Raw genomic sequence first — 23,877 nt, forward strand, 5'->3', positions numbered from 1 at the left:
AAGAGATGGGAAAACATTCCATGCTCATGGATTGGCAGAATTAATATTGTGAAAATGTCAATGTTACCCAGGGCAATTTACACGTTTAATGCAATCCCTATCAAAAAACCATGGAGTTTCTTCAGAGTTAGAACAAATTATTTCAAGATTTGTGTGAAATCAGAAAAGACTCCGAATAGCCAGGGGAATTTTAAAAAAGAAAACCATATCTGGGGGCATCACAATGCCAGATTTCAGGTTGTACTACAAAGCTGTGGTCATCAAGACAGTGTGTTAGTGGCACAAAACACAGACACAAAGATCAATGGAACAGAATAGAGAATCCAGAAGTGGACCCTCAACTTTATGGTCAACTAATATTCGATAAAGGAGGAAAGACTATCCACTGGAAGAAAGTCTCTTCAATAAATGGTGCTGGGAAAATTGGACATCCACATGCAGAAGAATGAAACTAGACCACTCTCTTGCACCATACACAAAGATAAACTCAAAATGGATGAAAGATCTAAATGTGAGACAAGATTCCATCAAAATCCTAGAGGAGAACACAGGCAACACCCTTTTTGAACTCGGCCACAGTAACTTCTTGCAAGATACATCCATGAAGGCAAAGGAAACAAAAGCAAAAATGAACTATTGGGACTTTATCAAGATAAGAAGCTTTTGCCCAGCAAAGGATACAGTCAACAAAACTAAAAGACAACCTACAGAATGGGAGAAGATATTTACAAATGACATATCAGATAAAGGGCTAGTTTCCAAGATCTATAAAGAAATTATTAAACTCAACACCAAAGAAACAAACAATCCGATCATGAAATGGGCAAAAGACATGAAGAGAAATCTCACAGAGGAAGACATAGACATGGCCAACATGCACATGAGAAAATGCTCTGCATCACTTTGCCATCAGGGAAATACAAATCAAAACCACAACGAGATACCACCTGACACCAGTGAGAATGGGGGAAATTAACAAGGCAGGAAACCATAAATGTTGGAGAGGATTCGGAGAAAAGGGAACCCTCTTACACTGTTGGTGGGAATGTGAAATGGTGCAGCCACTCTGGAAAACTGTGTGGAGGTTCCTCAAAGAGTTAAAAATAGACCTGCCCTACGACCCAGCCATTGCACTGTTGGGGATTTAACCCAAAGATTCAGATGCAATGAAACGCCAGGACACCTGCACCCCGATGTTTCTAGCAGCAATGTCCAGAATAGCCACACTGCGGAAGGAGCCTCGGTGTCCATCGAAAGATGGATGGATAAAGAAGATGTGGTTTATGTATATAATGGGATATTACTCAGCCATCAGAAATGACAAATACCGCCATTTGTTTCAACGTGAATGGAATTGGAGGGTATTGTGCTGAGTGAAATGAGTCGATCGGAGAAGGACAAACATTATATGGTCTCATTCATTTGGGGAATATAAATAATAGTGAAAGGGAATAGAAGGGACGGAGAAGAAATGGGTAGGGAATATCAGAAAGGGAGACAGAACATAAAGACTCCTAACTCTGGGAAATGAACTAGGGGCGGTGGAAGGGGAGGAGGGTAGGGGGTGGGGGTGAATGGGTGACGGGCACTGAGGGGGGCACTTGACGGGATGAGCACTGGGTGTTATTCTGTATGTTGGCATATTGAACACCAATAAAAAATAAATTTATTATTAAAAAATGAAATAAAGAAAAAGTAGGCACTGGTTAACAACTAGTGTGTTTTAGAGTCATTCTTGTTTTATTTTTGTCAAGAAAACTTGATTATTACGAGAAAAATGACTGCAAGCAAAAGTCCTCTCTTTTAATGAGGCTTCCTTTGTAGTATTTTTGTTGATATTGTGGCAGTTAAGGTATTAGAAATAACCTATCACTATAAATTTTGGAAAATTATTGGTTATTGCATAACCAGAGTTTGTCATAAGTAATTAGGAGGTACAGTATATTCAGGTCTTAAATTCATACAGTCTTAAGTTGTCTTAAGTTTGTGATTTCAGTGCATTTTTTTAAGACTTTATTTTTTAGGGCAGATTTAAATTCACAGCAAACTTGAGCAGAAAGTATATAGTGAATCTTAATTTTTTTCTCATCCTTAAATCAGAACATCTTATGTCATTTTCATAAAACAATTTTTCTCTTGGTATTCTTAGCCACTTTGTGCCTTTGGCAAAATGGTATGTATTGGCTCTTGCTGGACTGCTTTGCCTTCTGAGCTAAAGCTGGGAACTAGTACTATTAGTCCTTTGAAGGCTTTGACAAAGCATTCAGAGTGAAGTCTATATATCATTGAGTGTTCCTTCTTTGTGTACCATTTGTTTAAATAATGTTAAGTGTTGCTTTAGAGTTTTTGTAATTATGACAGTATCTATTCCTCGGGGAAGGGACAAAGATTTTTCAGTTGACTGTTGTCTTACTGTATTCCCCTGCACAGGAGTCCTTGGATATATTTTGTATACTATTATAAACACAAAATTTAGAATTAATGTAAATATATTATCACCCCCATAGACTGTATACCACTCATAAAGAAATTAAGGTGTGTTTAGCCACATTATATGGTTTCATTCATACAGGGAATATAAAAAATAGTGAGAGGGATTATAGGGGAAAGGAGAGAAAATGAGTGGGAAATATCAGAGAGGGAGACAGAACATGAGAGACTCCTAATTCTGGGAAACGAATAAGGGGTGATGGAAAGGGAGGTGGGCGGAGGAATGGGGTGACTGGGTGACAGGCACTGAGGGGGGCACTTGATGAGATGAGCAATGGGTGTTATATGTTGGCAAATTGAACTCCAATAAATATTCCAAAAAAAAAAAAAAAAAAAAGGTGTGTTTAGCCAAATTATCTAAATATATTTTTAATATTAATGTGTATAATTTATATTTTTATTATTTGCTATGTTCTTAACCTTTAAGAAAATGTAAAAATCATACCTAAAGATCTACAAAATATCAAGCCTATAGGAACCCACACTACTGTGAGCTTCTTAAAGTTGGGGATTGTACATACATCCTTTTTTGTGTTCCCAAAATTGTGCTTGATGCCTGTCATTTTCCAGCTACAGTTCATAGTATTCTATATAAGGAGAACGTTCCTTATGTACCTCATGGTGTTGTGGTAATTAAATAAGTTAATATTGTGAAGTGCTTAGGAAAGGACCTGGCAAATACTAAAGACAAATGAAACAGTAGGTATTATTATTACCCAATAATACCTATCAGGAAGTTTGAGATGGCTTCTGTCATCCACAATTATTTTATATATATTTGAGTGGTTTATTAGGATCACTGTCTTCTCTCTCTGTTCTCAACATTTTAAGACTTCATGGCATATAGGGCTCCTATGTGCCGTAGTCCTTTAAGTATCAGACTCTTAATTTTGCTTCAGGTCTTGATATCAGGATTGTGACATGGAGCTACACGTCAGGCTCTCTCTCTCTCCCACACCCTGCTCCTGCACTTTCTATCTCTAAAATAAGTAAATAAAATCTTTTTTTTTTTTTTTAAGGCCTTCATGGCTTAAGTATGTTTTTCAGTAACATTTCTCTTTCTTACTAACATGTTTTTCCTTTATTTTTCATGTTTTATTTATATACTTTGGCTAAAAATGAATCCATGTTTACTGAATATTTCAAGTGATAACATTTCTCAATCCTAGTTTTATTTCAGTTTAGAGCTAGACCTTAATCTATGTATTTGTAGAGTTACAGCCAAATATATAAATTTTATTCCTTTTATATACATAATAAATATATAAAATATAGAGGTACACATTTTTCATCAGTATCATTCAAAGTATTACCACTTCCTCTTATCTTACTGTTTCTTCTTAGTGGCTCTATGTATGTGTTTAATATTTACAGCTCACTTTTGTAACTGTATTTTGCAGATAGTTAATAGATTTATCAACTCAGTAAGATTGTATCTGTTCTTTCCCTTAGCCTAGGTTTCATGATCTCTATTTTGTGAATTATTGTGAGTCTTAGTTTTGAGATTTTTTTATGTGAGTCAGGACACGAATTTCATGTTTTGCTTTATTACCACCTTAGCTGATCCTTGTGAAATGACTTTGTACCCATTGGCAAATTCACAACACTTACACTTACTTAAATCCATTTGTTTCTGGCAGCCCAAGTGGCTCAGCGGTTTAGTGCTTCCTTCAGTCCAGGACCTGATCCTGGGGACCTGGGATTGAGTCCCACGTCGGGCTCCCTGCATGGAGCCTGCTTCTCCCTCTGCCTGTGTCTCTGCCTCTCTCTCTCTCTCTCTCTCTCTCTCTCTCTGTCTCTCATGAATAAATAAAATCTTAAAAAAAAAATCCATTTGTTTCTTATCAGTTATTTACTAGGGATTTTTCTAAAGCATATCATTAAGATCACATTTATTTTAATATCAAATTTTTCTTTGCTATAAAAATAAAAACTAACAAATTATGCTAAATCAAATACTCATTACTTTTCTAGGGATAGCTATTTTCACATATTGAGTATACTTGATTGCTATGTTAGACTAAAATATAAAGACATTAAACTAAAAGAATGCTGTAAGGAGGATACTAAAAGTCCAGAAGAACATAGCTTTTTGTTTGTTTGTTTGTTTACTTTAACTTTCTTCATCTGTTAATTTGTATTTTTCTCTAAAATTCTAAAACAACATTTGAGGAACTAACAATATTCAGTATTCATGTTGTAAAAATTGGCTAAATATAAAGCTGGTTATCTTCATTTTCAATTTTTGTATTTTTTTTTGCCTGTATTTTTTTTTAAACTGTTAAATAATAGCTCATATAGAAAATGAGCAGTTTACTATGTACTTTTTCAGATTAACTTCATTTATATTTTCTTCACTTACTACCATTTTTATTTTTTTCAGTTTTTTTTAGTGATTCTGTATTATAAATTGTCAACTTTAGCATAAAGCTTTTTGAAAATTGGTTCTTTTTTTCATTAAAAGGTAAACATTTCAGAATGTTCCTTTTTATACATATCGCATAATTTGAAATGTTCAAATGATCTTGTATTTGTTCATTATTAGCCAGTTTTTTCCTTTATCAAAAAATTTCACCATTTTATTGTATATCACTTGTTTAAAGTCAGAATTACTTCAGCAACGTTTGTCTCATTACATTTTGTATTATAAATTGAAGCTAAACAGGTAAAAAAAAAGAACAATTTGTAGTATTAATGATTAATCTTTTTGTCAGTGTTACTATTTAATAGCAGTTTAAACTTTAACATTGTGAGCTAACCTCAGAATGTTTGCTTATATGCATTTTTCTGCATAATGACAGGATGTTTTCTAATTTCTATGAATTATTATAAAATTAAAATCATAACTTTAACAAGGGTCACAGTATATATGCTGACATTTCTGAGTCATTAATATTGATATGTTCTTAATTGATGACATTTTTCTTCTTTCCTAATCCATGTGTTTCTTCTTAAAATTGTACATAGTTAAACAGTAGAAATATCCAATATATAAAAAATAACATGTAAAGAGGGAATTCAGCAATTCTTAACTTTGGAACACTTATAGTTTAGTTAAGGTTATTGTTATTCTTTTAGTATTTTTGTTTTGTCATGTTATTCAGCTGCATTTTATTATTTATTTATTTGTTTATTTATTTATTTATTTTTTATTCAGCTGTATTTTAAAGCTTTCCAACCTAAAATGTGGTTAAGTAACATCTTTTTTGCATTTAGGGAAAAAAAATTGCCTCTTCCAAACATATTGAGAAATTAGTTGTTTAACATTTCTGCCGTTTGTTTGGTTTATTGCTGTGTATAGGAAAAGTGTTTTTCCTAGTGTATTGATCTGTTAGAGTAGAAGATGGTTTTCCTTTCAGACTCCTTGCTTATACTGTCCTGTACAATAAATTTATTCCTTCTACAGTGTTATTTACCACTTATTTTTTTCACTTAGGATTTCCTGCCGTTTCTTGGCAAAAATGGCAACTAATGGTACTGTTCTGAAGAGACTGGAACAGAAGGGTGCAGAAGCAGATCAAATTATTGAATATTTAAAGCAGCAAGTTGCTCTTCTTAAGGAGAAAGCAAGTAAGATTTTGCATTTTTGAAGAAGTTACTTAAAATGAATTCCTATGTTGACAAAAACTGTGTTTACCCCCATAAATTTACTTCATCATCTTGATCATAACTTTTAGATTCCTTTAATATTTTCATTTTGAGTAAAATGATTTTCTGGGATTAGGATAAATTAGAATTGGTATATAGTGAATGTAATGTAGAGAAAACAACGTATTATTTTAAGAATGCTAAAGGAAAATTAATGTTTAAAATAAGTTAGTTATAAAATTAGAATTTAAAATGAAGAAAATTGGATAAAATCAAATATGACCTCAAATTTATCTCTTCTAAGAATATACACTTGTATCACCCTCTGCTAAAGCATTTTCTGAAATGATTTTTCATTTTTTCCAATACTTCTTTAAGTTTACATAGAAATTGTTTATGTACAAAAATATGTACAAAAATAACATCTGAATTTCTGCTTTTAGGATTTACATTAATTTTTGTTTACTTAAAAGCAATTTCTCAATGGCTAATGTTAATGATATAATGAACATTCCCAAATCTTTTACAGTAACAAATAGAAATCAATGATTTTCTTTGCTGTATAAGATTGTGAATGGCTTACAGAAGCAGTTCCTCTTCAAAATAATTTTTCTTTATTTTCTTTATTAATTTTACAATACTGCTTTAATTATTTCTTTTTTATAATGTTTTATAAGTGTTTTTTTCTTAAAATTCTCATCAATTTCTCTTATTTAAAATTTTTAATATTGTTTTCCATTAGTAAGATAAAGAGATTAATCAGTGCTTCTGTGAATTTTTTTTTTCAGATGGATGGCTATTAGTGGCTATTAGCTTGACTAGCATTTCATTTTTGCTAATTGAAATAAAAAGGAACCCTCTTATATTTATTGTATATTTATTCTTTACCTTTATTATTATTTTTTGGTAGCCTATCTTGGATGGTTCTCAGTCTCATTGTTCCTGTATTATAGTAAATATTTCATAAAATCTCTTAATACTCTGTAAAGAAGATATTTCTTAGATAAAATGATCTACCTATACTCTTAATTTCAAAACATACAGTAACTATGTAATATATAGGAAAATTAAAAAGAAAGTAATTTATAAATAGTAGTAATAATAAAAATATGCATTTTAATGAGTAAATACTTAGGCAGGACTGTCCTACCAGGCATATGAGAGAGTCATATGCAATGTGGTTCCCATACATGGAATCACCAAGAATGCAATAGAAATGCTAATTGCTATGAGCGTGTATTTAGTCTGCCTTTATGTAGGCAAGTCTGATGCCAGAAGCAACTTTCAGTTGTGCTATTTATTTACTCAGAATGGTGGATAATTCTTAGGGAAAACTGTGAACAAAACAAAGTAGAGTCTGCTCTTGATTTATATGATACCTGATTTATAGAAAATTCAGGGTATAATGAAAATGTTTAATAATATTTTGTGTTTATTTATAAAAAATAGAGTCTAGGCTCAAATAACAGGATTTTTACCTACACAAATGTACAATGGGTTACTAGAAAATTCTGCAGAATGTGAGACAGCTTATTATTTCAGAGGTGTATCTAGCATATTTCAGGATATCTGACATTCCTGACTTCTGCCCATTAAATGCCCGACATGACTCTATTATTTGTGACAACCAAGAATACCCCCACAGATTTTAAAAGTCCTACCTAGGGAGCAGTATCAATTGCACTGAGAATCATTGGTTTTCTTTTATTCTTTTGTATGCCCTATTGCTCACCTTTAACACACATATCATATTTTGAGGAAATCTTTGAAGCTATTTCACTCATTGAACGTTTGGCCAGCTCAGTCTGAGACATTAGGAGTAAAAGATTATTCAGGTACTTTTAAAAGGTAATGATTAAAAAGAAAGAATAAGAATAGTTTTTTTATGGTTTGCTATTAGATCTTGGCTTTAAAAAAACTAATGTGTCTAATACTTGTCTCATGCTGATAGTTTATGGTTGACACTTTTAGTCTGTTTCTTAAGTTGTCGTTAGCATCTTTATGGAAGCTAGGAAATGATTCATAAGCAAACTTTTCTGGTCCATTATTATTTCACAGATAATAATCTCTTTTTCTCTTTTGTCATGTTTTCTAATAAATACTAAATGATATAAAGGAATTGGCAAACATTTGGTTATTGGTATTATCCTAATTATGTTAATATAGCTATGCCCTTCAAGTAGTATTATAAGAAAACTTTTAGAAAACATGGCTATATCTTACTAAGATTTTCTTAATCCTAGTTTTGCAGGCAACTTTGAGAGAAGAGAAGAAACTTCGAGTTGAAAATGCTAAATTAAAGAAGGAAATTGAAGAATTGAAACAAGAGCTAATTCAGGCAGAAATTCAAAATGGAGGTGATTAAATATAGAAATAATAGGTTATTTTGATTTATGATAATAGTATTATATCCTTGATTGTTAAATTAGATATTATGCTTGATTTTTCATGTTATCCCCGCAGTAGCCCTTCTCATGCAATCATCTTCTTTTACAGAAGAGGAAATGGAGACTTAGAAAAGGCAAATGATCTTGCCTGAGCTCATGCAAAAAAGTGCAGACCTATGCTTTTAGTGATGTTGAACATGTTTTCATGTGTTTGTTGGCCATCTGTATGTCTTTGGAAAAGAGCATTGTTCTGGCATTCCTGACTTCTGCCCATTCATGTGCCTGTGCCTGAATTCATTGGATTATTATTTTTGTTTATTTTTGGTGTTGAACTATAAAGTTCTGTGTGTATTTTGGATATTAAGCTCTTAACAAATATATCATTTGCAAATACCTTCTGTCATTCAGTTGGTTGCCTTTTTGTTTTGTCGATGGTTCCCTTTGCTGTGGAAAAGCTTTTTATTCTGGTATAGTCCTAATAGTTTAGTTTTTGTTTCCCTTGCTTCAGGAGACATATTTAGAAAAATGTTGCTGTAGCCAATGTCAAATTACTGCCTATGTTTTTTTCTAGGAATTTTATGGTTTCAGGTCTCTATGTCTAGGTCTTTATCCATTTTGAGTTTATTTTTGTATATTGTGTAAGGAGTTTCATTCTTTTGCATGTAGCTGTCCAGTTTTCCCAACACCATTTGTTGAAGACTTTTTTCTGTTGTATATTGTTACCTCATCAGGGAAATCCTATTGTATGCCTGAAACTAATAGAGAGAGCTATATATTAATTATACTTGGATTTAAAACAACTATGCTTTTAATCTCTGTGCTATATACCTCAACTTGATCATCACTGTTCCCTATTAAATAGTTATTGAAAATAAGTTGTAATAATATGTAGCTGACATTTATTACGTTTTACTATATGCCAGGCACTGTGTGAAGCACAAAGTGCTTCATGTATATTATATATTTCATCCTTGATATTTTGTGTATACAGATGTCCTTGTTTTATACATGAGGAAATAGAAGCTTACGAGTATAAAGTAATTTGCCTGAAATCATAATTTTTAAGTTAGCCAACTCAGCATATAATTATAATTTCAAATATTATATTGGAAATAAAAATTTTAAATTTACTGAATTATTTTAAGGGAATCTAAATAAATTTACATCATTTTAAAACAACGATAATAATAGCTCCATTACAATTTCAAAGTACTACACAGAAAGGCATATAATTGTATTATAGAAAATCCTTCCTAAGTGAGTTAAGGAGGCCCAAGTATCGTGAAAGTCTCTTACTACTTCCTTTTGAACTATCCTGTCAGTGAGTGAATTATTTTGAATGCTGTAGTATGAGCTCTATCCCTAGTGAGCTAGACAAAAATAAAGAAAAATCAATGTGTGCTTACAACTATCAACTAAAGAGAATATTATTTGTCAGTGGAAGATCTGATCCTTTCTAAGACAAGGAGATTTGGAATACAGGTATAGAATTAAACAGTTTAAATATTAACAATGTAAATTGCTTTTCATTTTATCAGTTCTAAAAGATTGCCCTGGAATATTTTAAACTCTGATCTTTTTAATGAAGTACTAAAGCAGATCAACAATTTGAATTAATGTATTGCATTCTGTTGAATGATGAAACATAAAATAAGGGTAGGGTAGATGGAGTGTCACATTACTAAAAGAAGCAAGAGCCTCCAGGGAACTTAAAAATACCTCAGAAAAGTGGTCTGAAAATTGGCCAGAATTTAAGCCACATCAAAATCCCTCACAGGATTATGTTTTTCCATACTCACTAGGCTATGAGAGTGTTTTTAACATTGCTGAAGAAGTTTTCTTCCTTAAAAAAGTTGTTTTTTTTGACATAGAATTATGGACATGTCTCTCCACTAATTCTGATATTAAAATGACTATTATTTAAACACTTTCCCAGTTGTTTGTGCAATATAAAAGAAAACCTGAGTGAAATGCATGCTATCTTGCCAAACTATGAAAGGATAGTCTCAGAAGACAGGCTGCTTGAGTATAAATTCTTATTTTCCTACTGACTGTGTGTATGATGGGCCACTTTTTTAACTTCTGTATGGCTCATGTTGATCATCTGTAAATAGGGATGTCAATAGAAATTACTGCTTTTGGTGAATTTATGAGAATTACAAGAGTTAATTCATGTAAAGCAGTTTAAAAAGTGTCCGGGACATAGTCCATAATAAATATTAGTTATTGTTGTTATCTATGTTTTTCTCAGTTATTAGTGATTAAATGAGAATCACTTATTTAACTTTTATCTTGGTTAAAATGTACTTAATTTCTTGGCAGCCATTCTACAGTCTTGGTAGAGACTTGATAATCAAATGCAGTGAATTTTTCTTTCATAATGACTCTATCTTAATTTATTTTCTGTATCAGTGAAACAAATACCATTTCCATCTGGTACTCTGCTGCAAGCTAATTCCATGGTTTCTGAAAATGTGATACAGTCTAGACCAATAACAACTATATCTTCTGGTGCCAAAGAACAGATAGGAGGAGGAGGAGCAGAAGAAAAGAAGATGAAAGAGAAAATTGAAGTGAAAGGTATTTTTAACCTTTAAGGTTATTTGGCTCTTGACTGATTTATCAGATGTCATCACTTTTGATAATAATAGTGGTGTCAAAAAGAAAGTTGAAACCTTTATTAACTAGAATAAAGTTAGGAATAGTATGATACTACAGCATGGAAACTGGGCTCTAAAGGATGTGTGAAGACTGACCAAGTCGATAGGGTAAGAATGTTGTATTTTAGGTAGAGTATATTTTAAGATAACTAAAAACATAGAAAGTAGAGATTAAGCATAGAGGCCCATAGTTTGGTATGACTAAATTTTAGTGTGTATTTCAGTTTCAGAGAAGTCACAGGTAGGAAGTTACCTTGGGACTAGTTGTGACGAAAGGAAAAGGGATAGTCTAGTCAAAGGAGAATGTCTGAACTAACTAAGGTATAGGGGTGTAAACATTTTAGGAACCCATAAAAACTGGAATGGAAAGTATATCACCATCCACTTAGATTGCCAGACTAGAAATGTTACAGTTAACCTATTGCCCTCTCTCAATTTCCATACCTAATTGGCCACCAAAACATATAATTCCTATCACCAAAACATATCTAGAACCCAGTTCCATGGCTCCATTTTGTTAGGTGCTACCTTTCTTCAACTTCTCCTGATCTGCCATTTGAATTAATGTTAAAGCCTCATCTTTTCTAATTAATTCTTACCTTGCTGCTAAAGCTATTCTAATCATAAATCTGACTCCTTTTTTTTATCTCTTCTCCTTTACTCCTTTGGAGATTTCATTTTTCCAAGAATGTCTAAAAAAGAAATGCTTTTATAATTCATTATATGCACCTCTCATAACACACCCACTTAAGAGTTTTTGGAAAATATAAAATGGCTGAGGAATTTGTGAGTTAACCTAAGCCAGTTTAGCATCTGACAATTGTCAGTTCCTTTTACTAAACATCAGTAACCTTTCTTAGTAGTAGGTAGGGGCTATATACCTTCTACATAACTTCACCACTAGGTGGTATGGTTACAATGAAAGCAAATCCAGCTAATTCTTTCACTTTATAAACTTTATTAAGAAGGACATAAAGACTCCTAACTCTGGGAAACAAACTAGGGGTGGGTGGAAGGGGAGGAGGGCGGGGGGTGGGGGTGAATGGGTGACGGGCACTGAGGGGGGCACTTGACAGGATGAGCACTGGGCGTTATTCTGTATGTTGGTAAATTGAACACCAATAAAAAATAAATTTATTAAAAAAAAAAAAAAAAGTCACAATTGGGCCACCCGGGTGGCTCAGCAGTTGAGTGTCTGCCTTTGACCCAGGGCATGGTCCTGGGGACCCGGGATCAAGTCCCACATTGGGCTCCCTGCATGGAGCCTGCTTCTCCCTCTGCTTGTGTCTCTACGCTCCTCTCTCTCTCTCTCTCTCTCTGTCTCTCATGAATAAATAAAATCTTAAAAAAAAAAAAGTCACAAAACAATCAGACAGCCTGTTCTAAGTATGATGAAGTTCATAACCCAAAGGAAGATATATTGCGTTTGTGACTACAGGATTAATCTTCTATTTAAATGAGACAATGGAGTCTTCTTTGTGGGAGGAGACACCACATAAGACCAAATAGAGCTCTATGTCTAGAATGCCTCTGTCCAATGGTACTTTTCTGTAATGATAGAAATGCTGTATAACTGCATTATCCAACAAAGTAGCCAGTAGTCATGTATGGCTACTGAACATTTTAAATGTATCTAGTATGGCTAAGGAACTGAATGTTTATTATTTTAAATTTAAATGTAAACTAGCTGTATGGGGTTGGCATCTATTCACATATTGAACAGTGCTGGAATAGAAGGCTGATCCATTGGTGTTTGGCTGCTAGAATTGCCAGATTCCAAAATTCTGTTCATGCAGAGGCTGTGGATATGATACAGTCTTCCTAGTGAGCATCACTCATTTTTTAATTAAACATTCCTAAAATTTTTTATGATGACTAAGTTCTTGGTAAAGATTTTGATACAGTTACCTCTGGAATGTGGGTTCCTGATAAAGGTATTTCAAATGCCTAGGAAGTAGATTAAAATTAAAAATATATATAGATGCATTGTTATACTGCATTATGTTAAATATATAATCACCCAAAGGTAACTTTTACTAAGATTTTGGTTTATTTTCTTCTAGTAATTTTGTATATTTATTTCTATATCATTTGGGTTTTTTTCCATTAAAAAAATCTTTGCTAATATTTTACACGGAAAATGGAATTTTAAAAAATTCATTAGATTAAAAATTGCCTGTTATTTTGAGCTAGCTCTACCTCTTCTTTTGTAAACTGTGTTTGTATAAATTGTGAATGTCCTTACATAAAATGATTCTTTCCCACTTCAGGCACTGTCTCTGTATTTCTATATTTCTATGTGTATGTAATGTTTGTCACGTACTCATTATATATACCTGCCTTAAAAGAGATTTTCAGTGCATTCATAGTATGGGCCGCTCATCTTACTATTTCCAGTGCCTTAGATTTCAGTAAATACTTGTTCAAGATTAAACAAAGTTGAGAAGCTGGGCATCTAAGTCACAACTACATGCTTATCTCTACCCAGTAGATTGCAAGTAAATAAGTTTTTATTTTGTTTTACATTTTTTCCTGCCAGAGAAGCTAGATGTAAACTTCAGGAATATGAACTCTTTACAGGTTGCATTTGACTCAGTGGCCAAAGTAGTCAAATGCTAATAAGAGTTAGGTTATTGACACATATAAATAAGCGGAGGATTTTTAAAACATAATCAGAATAAAATGTTCTCTTCTGCTCAAATAGTTGCTCTGAATAATAATGTGCTAATAAGTCTTCTGAAAAATATAAGAAGTGGATAAATTCATTGTATACTTGTTGGTGTGTTTAACTAAAGAGAGAAACATTTTATCAGTGAAATTATATTGTACTTCATTCTCTTAGCTGGTGCTAATTATGGAGTTTTTCCTAAATAAAGGATTTTTCACTTTCTGAAGAGTCACAGTAAAAATTTTTATGGATTTACTCCAGCTCTGTTACAGGGAAAGGCAAACTTGCTCAATAAAGGTCTATTTAGTAAATATCTTAACCTTTGCAGACCATAAAGTCATTGTCACAACTACTCTGCCACAGTGCAAAAGCATCCATAGACAATATGTAAATGAATGAATATAGTTTACCCATCTCTACTTTATGTCTTTAGAGATTCAGGCAGTTCTTGAAGAGAGAAATAGCCAAAATAGGATTCAAGATGTTGTGACTTGAATAATTCTTTACTTTGTTATTATTTAATTGGAAGTAGGAGATAAACACTTTCTTTTTTAAACTCATCAGTATTGATGTTAGGGAGTTTTTCATAGTTTATTTTTGTTTTACTTCTGATGTTTAACCATTCATAAATATTTTTTAAAAAATAAAAAAATAAATATTTTTTAGGAGAGAAAAGGGAGAAAAAACAGCAATCAGTAGCAGGAAGTGCTGACTCTAAGCCAGTGGATGTATCTCGTCTGGATCTTCGAGTTGGTTGTATCATCACTGCCAGAAAACACCCTGATGCTGATTCTTTATATGTAGAAGAAGTGGATGTTGGAGAAACAGCTCCAAGAACAGTTGTCAGTGGCCTGGTGAATCATGTTCCCCTTGAACAGGTAATCTGTACAGTAAAACTTACTTTTCCGTACGTGTCACTTTTTCCTACTGTTTTTCCATATAATTTTGTTAGGTGACCATACAACATGAGCCAATATTGATTAGTTCATGTGATTAATTTTAATGCAATAAATTTCACCAAAAAAGTACATAAAACTACTAAAAACTTGCAAAAGAGTTGCAAGTTAGGATCAAGTTCATGAGGATAGAAAAACAAAAGATGCATTATTTTTTCTCGTTTTTTTTTTTTTTTTTTTTTTTAAGATTTGATTTATTCATGAGAGACACAGAGGGAGAGAGGCCAAGACATAGGCAGAGGAAGAAGCAGGCTCCCTCTGGGGAGCCCAGTGTGGGACTCTATTCCAGAACTCCAGGATCATACCCTGAGCTGAAGGCAGATGCTCAACCACTGAGCCAGCCAGGCGTCCCTTTTCTCAGTTTTTAAAATGTTTTCAGGTTTTTGTATGTAATACAATGTAAATATTTTTATCATTGTTCTGTCATGGAATTTCGTTACTCCTCAATTTTTTTTAAATCACTGTTATACAAACCCAGAATGCATCAACCTAATAAGTAAGAGTAAAAAGTCATGTTTTGTTTTGTTTCTTTTAATAACTCAAATATTTTTATACTTGAAGTAAAAAGATGGGCTCATAGAGCTTGAACTTGTAATTTTTAGTGTTTTTTTTTTAATAAAAACTGAATGTTTTGTATTTTGTTGTTAGGTATTTAAAATATGTGTATGTGTATATAGACACACACATGTATGTATTTCCAGTGACAGTGGAAAAAATTAGGCAGTAATGGTTTTAATTTGGTTTTTCAAGATGTCTTCTACAGTAATTTGAGTTACCTCTTTCCTCTACCTTGTGGTGCTTCTGAGATACTGCAAAGGCTGTAGACTGTTTTTTTTTTTTTTAATTTTTTTATTCATGATAGACACAGAGAGAGAGAGAGGCAGAGACACAGGCAGAGGGAAGAAGCAGGCTCCATGCCGGGAGCCCGACGTAGGACTCCATCCTGGGACTCTAGAATCACACCCTGGGCCAAAGGCAGGCGCCAAACTGCTGAGCCACCCAGGGATCCCCGCAAAGGCTGTAGACTTTCATGTTAAAATAGTTCTCCTTTGTTCATTGCCAACTCCATTGCTTATTGGCTTTGTGAATGTGGATAAATCCCCACATTCATTCATTCATACTTTCAGATGCAAGTCTTTATTGGATACCTGCAGTGTACAGGCACTATTCCAGACAAGGGATATAGCAGTGAGTTAAGATGATAGATAGATGATAGATAGATAGATAGATAGATAGATAGATAGATAGATAGATAGATAGACAGACAGATTTGTTTAGAAAAAAAAAAAAAAAGAGCTGTGTTTGTGAAGCTCACAACCCTATGGAGAGTCAGAAAATCATGATATATAATATATTAAGTATACTATAAGTATAAAAAGTAAGTATAAAAAGAAAAAGTAGGAAAAGAATCTAGGAGTTGTTGGAGTTAGGATGATGTCATTTTCTATAAAATGGTTAGGGAAGGCATCATAAAGAAAGTGACATTTAAGGAAAGGTCTAAGAAAATGAAGAGAAGCAGTATCACTACAGCAAAGTAAAGAAGGGGAAATGTCATGCAATATGAAATCAGAAATAAGGATGTTTAATGATACAGGATCTTATAGATCATTGTAAAGACTGGCTTTATTCTGAGTGAAAGCCATTGGAAAACTGTTGAGCTAAAGGAGAAATGTGGTCTGCCTCATATATTAATAGGACCATCTGGCTGCTCTGTAGAAGGGAATAAATGGAAGTGAGATTAGCAAAGAAGTTTCTCTTGTCCTTAAAAAAAGGTAGACGTGGTTCATGTGTGTGCTTTTTTTTTCTTCTGTTTAACATTCGTCTTATGTAGAACCAGGACTTTTTCATGACTGCTTATGAAATTAGTTTCCTAAGAAGCCCTGGAGAAAAGTATCAGTTGATCTTGAACCAGCTCAAATTGGAAAAACTCCTCCTCCCTTCGCTTCATCTTTTTTGTTTCCATAACTTGCAGACTGTTTCTTCTCTTCCAACAGCTGTCATTCATAGCCTTAAGCAAAGCTATTTATATACACATCTGTATCTAACCTATCAAGGCAGTAGTATTAAACATTCTATAAAGCAGGAGCACTTTGCCCCCACAAATTGCATACTACGCTATGTAGACTTGTGTATTTTTCTAAGGTAAAGGTCCATGAGTATCATCTGGTGCTTTAATAATTGCATCTAGCTCACCCCATTGTTTTTTTCTTATACATAGTGACTGTATTTTTTTTTTTTTTTCTAATGTGGTATTTTAAGTTATTTGTGTGAAGATCTTTTCCATGAAGACCTCTGAAACGGAGGCCTTTTGAATTTGAGTCTTAGGTCTACTGCTGTTATTTTAAATCATAGGATTTGGGGTACATTTGCCATAACATTTGTTTATAAAAACCATCTTTTATTTAGAATATGCCTTTTCTTTTTCCCTACAGTGATAGTTCTCTTGTATGCTATTTTCTTTTAAGCCTATTGAAAGAATATAAACAACTATTTTCCTTATTTTTGCTAATTGGGGAAAAAATTAAGACATTTAACTTTCGAAGATTAAAGAAATTTCTATTCATTTCTAAAGCAAATTGTAGAAATAGCCCTACATGTTAATTGCAGTGTACATAATGCTTGAATAGTTAAATGATCAGTAGTATATTTTTTAATATTTGTTATTGAAATATAGTTGGCTTGCCATATTATATTAATTTCAGGTTTGTGATTAACATTTCTGTGCATTATCAGTGCTCTCCACAATAAGTGTAGTCACCATGCAAAGTTAACTAAAATATTATTGACTATATTCCCTATGGTGTACTTTTCATCTCTGTGATTTATTTTATAACTGAAAGTTTGCACCTTTAATCTCTTTCACCTATTTTACCCATCTTCTTATCCATTTCCCTTCTGACAAGTTTGTTCTCTGTATTTAAGAGTCTTATTTATTTCTTTGTGTTTTAGGTCCTATGTATAAGTGAAATCATATAGTATTGTCTTTCTCTGTTTTATTTCACTTAGCATAATACCCTTTAGGTCCATCCATATTGTCTCAAATGGCAAGATTTCTTCCTTTTTTTGTGGCTGAGTAATATTCCATTATATCTGTGTTCCACATTTATGTACGTTACACACACACACACACACACACGTGCACACACACACACACCTTTATCCATTCTTCTTTCTTTCTTTTTTTTTTTTTTTTTAAAGACTGTATTCATTTATTCATAAGAGACACAGAGAGAAAGGCAGAGACACAGGCAAAGGAAGAAGCAGGCTCCATGCAGGGAGCCTGACGTGGGACTCAATCCTGGGTCTCCAGGATCACACCCTGGGCTGAAGGCGGCGCTAAACCACTGACTCGCCCGGGCTACCCTTTATCCATTCTTCTATCTGTGGACACTGGGATTGCTTCCATATCTTGGCTATTATAGATAATCCTGCAACAAATACAAAGCTGTATATATCTTTTTGAATTAGGGTTTTCATTTTCTTTGGGTAAATAGCCAGTGGTGGAATTACTGTATCATATGGTATTTCTATTTTCGATTTTTTGAGGAACCTCCATTCTGGTTTCCACAGTGATTGGATCGGTTTACATTTCTACCAACACTGCATAAGAGTTCTTTTTTCTCCACATGCTTGCCAAAACTTAATTTCTTGGCTTTTTGATACTAGCAATTCTGCTTCGTGTGAGGTGATGTCTTATTATGGTTTTGATTTGCATTTCCCTCATAAATAGTGATGTTGTGTGTCGAGTTGTAGAAGTTCTTTATATATTTTGGATATTAATCCCTTATGGGATATATCATTTGCAAATGCCTTCTCCCATTCCATTCAATAGGTTGCCCTTTTGTTTTGATGATGGTTTCCTTTGTTGTGCAAAAGTTTTTTATTTTGGTATAGTCCCAACAGTTTAATTTTGCTTTTGTTTCCCTTGCCCCAGGAGACATTATCTTGAAAAATGTTTCTATGGCCTGTGTCAAAGAAACTACTGCCTATGTTTTCTTCTAGTTTTATGTTTCAGGTCTTATAATTAGGTCTTTAATCCATTTAAGTTTATTTTTGTGTGTGGTGTAAGAAAGTGGTCCAGTTTCATTCTTTTACGTGTAGTTGTCCAGTTTTCCCAGCACCAAATAATGAAACCACTCTTTTTTCCAACCATTATGTATTCTTGCCTCCTTTGTTGTAGATTTTCTGGGCTCTTCATTCTGTGCAATTGATCTATGTGTCTGTTTTTGTGCCAGTACCATACTGTTTTGATTACTACAGCTTTGTAGTATATCTTGAAATCTGGGATTATGATATCTGCAGTTTTGTTCTTTTTCAAGATTGCCTTGGCTGTGGATATGCTCATGGCTAGAATGACTTTCTTTGCATTGGCAGGATTTACTTCCAGTGCTGTTGAGGGACTTGTGAGCTCACTGGTGTGCCAGCATTCATCTTAACTGTCTGCAGTTAGACTCTGCAATAGTTGCAGGCGTATAAAGGGCAAAGCTTGCTTCCTGTACAGCCTGTGAAGAGGCCTCATTGCAGGAATTGTGGTTGTGCTGGTGTATAGGGTTATCGCTCCTTCTTTCCAAGGCAGTAGTCACTTTGGAGTGATCTAAACCCTGCCTGCCTGCTATGTTTGACATGATAGGATCTACTTTGGAAGGGTGCTTCCTGATGCAAGTAGATTGGATAGTACTTGTCTGTGGTGGGGGATGCTGGGGTAGGAGGCATATGATGCTGGTAAGTTAGATGGAGCTAAGTAGCTTCTGCAAGCTTCAGGCCATCTAAGTGGGAGAGGGCAAGAAAAATGATGCTCTCTAGCACTTCTTTCTTTCCCAGAGATATTTCCTGTAGATTTCTGTCCCTCTAGCTCATCCTAGGATTAGTTAGTATATCTCCTATACATATACCTCAGGCACTTATCGAACTGCTACTTTTGTACTGTGTCTGGTGATGACTCTTTTAGTGTGGGAACTTAATTTCTTGTCACCCCTGGTTTTCCCAGGTAAGCCTTGCTAATTTTTAAAGCTCCTGGAGCTAAGTCCTACTGATTTTTGGAGCCAGATATCATGAAGACTCATTCTCCCAGTTTGAATTGGTCTGTGTTTGTGATACTCCTCCTGTTTGTGGTTATTTGCCAGGATTCCTGACTGTGTTTCCACCGTCCTATCCTTTTCGATGTTCTCTTCTTGCTAGGTGTAGATGATGTGTTCTGTCAATCTTCAGGTCAGTTTCGGACTTGCAGTAGATGTAGTTGTTTCATTGGTGTGTCCATGGGAGTAGATGAGCTCAGGTTCCTCTAACTCTGTACCTTCCCAAGAATGATAGACTCCCAAGAGTAATTTTTAAACTAAGAAATGTATCTTGCATAGTATTGGAAATGACCAAATATGTAGGGAGAAAAAGAATTGTTCACTTATTTTAGTGCTAACGCTAAGCTAAATACTTTACATACATAAAGAGCCTGGAGATGGCTCTTTAAATTTGATATCATTTTCCTCATTTTGTGAGGAAAAACAATTCATTTTTTTTAACATTTTTTTTTTATTTTTATTTATTTATTATAGTCACAGAGAGGGAGAGAGAGGCGGAGAGATAGGCAGAGGGAGAAGCAGGCTCCATGCACCGGGAGCCCGACGTGGGATTTGATCCGGGGTCTCCAGGATCACGCCCTGGGCCAAAGGCAGGAGCTAAACCGCTGCGCCACCCAGGGATCCCAGGAAAAACAATTCAACTTTAATTTCATTGCTAATATACATGGTAGCTAAATTCAAAACCAATCTGTTTCAGCCTAAAAATTACTTTACTGAAAAGTCTTGCTCTGCTCCTTCAACTATAATGCACAGGTAGTTCATGGAATTTTTTTTTCATGTTTATGTACAACTTCATAACAATAAAAGAATTTGGACACAGAGACAAAAATACATCTACAAGAGTAGAACATTTTATATTTATTCGCACATTAGATGTACCTTACTGTATTCTAGGTATAATAATTTAAATCTCTGTGCATCTTTAATCACCAGTTTGTGTTTCACACAGATGCAAAATCGGATGGTGATTTTACTTTGTAATCTGAAACCTGCTAAGATGAGGGGAGTGATATCTCAAGCAATGGTGATGTGTGCTAGTTCACCTGAGAAGGTTGAAATCTTGGCGCCTCCTACAGGGTCTGTACCTGGGGACAAAATTGTTTTCGATGCTTTTCCTGGTAAGTTTTTATTAATCATTACTTAAAACATTTCGGGAACCATTGTTTCTCTTGTTACGTTTAGTTTAAAATCAATCTTGTGTATGACTCCAAGGCTTTACCTTAAGTGACCATTATTGAGAATTTATTATTGAGTTTGTTGAGATTGGTTCAATATTGCACATTAAGCACAACCATCTAACCAGCACCCTCCCTATGGATGCACACATTGCATAAAACACTAGGGAGAGTTTGCTGATAATTCTTACATAGCGGAAGAGTGTGATATGGATAGAGAACCAATTAATGTGCCACAGAGTCCTTGAAGCTGTAAATTATCTCAGAATGCAGCATAGAAAGACAAAAAAAGAAAGTTCATAGTTGGGGAAGAAATGTGTAATTCTCAAAATCCATCAGATAATCTACTTGCATAGGCTTTTACTTGACTTTAGGATATAAAGAAAAACTGAGTTAAAACTTGTATTTCTTGTAATAATCTCAAAGGAAGTTGCTTTTCATTTTGCTTGTTTTTTCCTATAAAATTCTCCTGAGACAGATGAAGCTTCATAATATGTGAAAAAGTTTCTTCAAATAAATCTTTGAAGTAAAAGAGAAAGGATATTTATGAGAGAATAAATATCGGAAATAGTTAGAAATTAAAAGATTGCCTTTAGCTACAGGATGTTCATGTGACTAGAGTAATGGGAAAAGTAGAGATAAATTAGGGTAACAAGTAGAATCAGGTCTAAAAGTTAGAATTGATTTGGAGATATATTTGTAGAAATAGCTGAATTTAAATAGCATAGCAAGGCTGATGTGATTAGATGGGCCTGCTTTTTTTAAATCCTGTGTTAACTGTGATTTTTGAAAAAATACCAGGATATGAAGGATTTTAACATTGAACTAAGATAAAAAATATAGATGAAAGCATGGGTTAATTTCCTTGAATTCAACTCCCCCTTCCTAATCAAAAGTAGACTAATCTAAAAAACACAGATTGTTTAGCAAGTATCTGTGACTTTGAATGCATGTATATGTCTTGAACTTTGGCAAATTGGAAACCATAATGGTCTGTGCTCTAAGAATCTTTCATGTTAATCTAGGTGTTAGAAAAATCCCATTTAGAATCATTTCTTAAAGCAGCATGATGGCTTTTGGTTCTTGGAGCCTTACGATCACCATTCTGCTGCCATAGTATCAAAACATTTCCCCAAATCTCAAACTTGGGGTTCATCATCATTTATATACCTGACAAACCTGAAATTCTATTGAGAAGTCTTAATTACTAAATTGGAATAGAATGACAGTAAAAGTAAACTTTCTTTTAAGATTCAGCATGCATTTTTTTTAAAAAAATGCATGTTCATTAATATTTGCCTTTCTATTTAAACACTTAAGATTTAGTATGTTTTAAGTTTTATTTTCTGATGTAAATTGTAGAGTTATATGTTTAGAACTAGAAGAAATAATCTACTTTAACCCACTATTTTACAGATTTGGTTTGAGGCCCAACAAAATTTAGCTACTTGCTTAAGGTTATATAGAGTTAGTGAAGAGGTGAAACAATAAATGTGCCTGAATTTCTAATACTGTAGCATTTTTGTTTGTTGATGATTGCTTGCTGTGAATTAATATGGACTATTTCATTAATGAAGGCTTATAATTCTTTTATTGCTATGATGGCTTTCATTCCCTTATCTCAAAGAATTACCTGGTATTATTTTAGAACTTGAATCAGGTTTATCTGGATGCTCCTGTTGAGTAAAGGAAAGTCAGTGACTCAGCATTAAAGATGCTAATAGTCCAGTATGAATTTCCTGTCTTTACTTACTCTTTAATCTATCTGTTTGGCTATTTATGTGTTTATATTTACATTGTTCCCAAGTCTGGTATTTCCTGCAAATTCGTAGTTTCCCCTTGTCCTCAGCACATGAATATGTGAAGGTACAAAAAATAGTTGTAAAGTGAAAAAAGCAAAAACCTAACTTTTAAAATGGCCTATGAGGTTATTTTCTTATCACTTATAATAGCTTAACCAAACTGAACAGGATCAAATAATTGGTAAATTTTAGGACATGAGGTCTGTTAATGCTCACCTTGCTTATGCTTCAACATCAGTTGCTTCTGTAGCAGTAAATCTGAAAGGAAATAACAGTTACTACTACACAACAGGCCATTAGTTTTGCTGTTTTTTTTTTTTTTCCTTTTTCCAGTGAGAGCCATGATTTATCAGTGCTTTATTTTTCAGCATCTGTTTTACATTTTAAAGCTTAAGGTGTCTGCTGGTACATTTTGATGTTCACTTGATGTGCTCAGTGTCTGGAGACTTACATTTCATGTTGTATAAAGTGTGGTATAGAAATTGCAGTTGGGGCTCAAACATTTGAAGCACGATTTGGCCTTGCAAAGGCTTTTTACCCTAACAACTATTTATTCAAGCTACAAATCCAAAAAGTACATAGAGTTTAGAGGATGCCAAATAATAGAACAATGGCTAGAAACCCTCCCCACCCAGTACTTTTTAAAATTTTCAATGTGTGAAGCTATGTATTTTAGTATTTAAATGTGGTAACTAGTCCCAAAAGCACCAAGCAAAAATAACTTGAAAATAATATTATAGCAAGAAGACAATGGCAATAACAGCCCCTTTTTGACAATGCACTGTTTTTGTCTAATAATAGAGAATTTGTATTCAGACTTCTGAATAAGCATGAACAAGATCATGCTTATTTCTATTAATATTGAGCCTTATTAATAAGTATAAGTTAATGGCTAATCACAAAGCATGTATGATATATGCAGGAGTGTTGATTTTTTTTTAAGATTTTATTTATTTATTCATGAGAGACACAGAGAGAGAGAGAGAGCGAGAGAGAGAGAGAGGCAGAGACTCAGGCAGAGGGAGAAGCAGGCTCCCCACAAGGAGCCTGATGGTGGGACTCGATCCCAGATCACC

At 33.7% G+C, this 23,877-nt stretch overlaps 1 protein-coding gene across 3 annotated transcripts in view; it reads left to right on the forward strand.

Annotated features, from left to right (window-relative positions):
- AIMP1 (aminoacyl tRNA synthetase complex interacting multifunctional protein 1) overlaps positions 1-23,877 on the forward strand; it is a 38,987-nt gene that overhangs the window by 8,697 nt on the left and 6,413 nt on the right. For all 3 annotated transcript variants that reach the window (XM_077882211.1, XM_077882209.1, XM_077882210.1), the window contains exons 2-6: positions 5,927-6,060; positions 8,322-8,435; positions 10,878-11,045; positions 14,460-14,671; positions 20,774-20,942. In XM_077882211.1, coding sequence (XP_077738337.1) covers positions 5,952-6,060; positions 8,322-8,435; positions 10,878-11,045; positions 14,460-14,671; positions 20,774-20,942 — 772 coding nt within the window. In that variant the 5' untranslated portion in view covers positions 5,927-5,951. The remainder of the gene's footprint in view (positions 1-5,926; positions 6,061-8,321; positions 8,436-10,877; positions 11,046-14,459; positions 14,672-20,773; positions 20,943-23,877) is intronic.

This window comes from Canis aureus, chromosome 33, assembly GCF_053574225.1.
Source record: "Canis aureus isolate CA01 chromosome 33, VMU_Caureus_v.1.0, whole genome shotgun sequence".
In the NCBI taxonomy this organism is placed as follows: domain Eukaryota; kingdom Metazoa; phylum Chordata; class Mammalia; order Carnivora; family Canidae; genus Canis; species Canis aureus.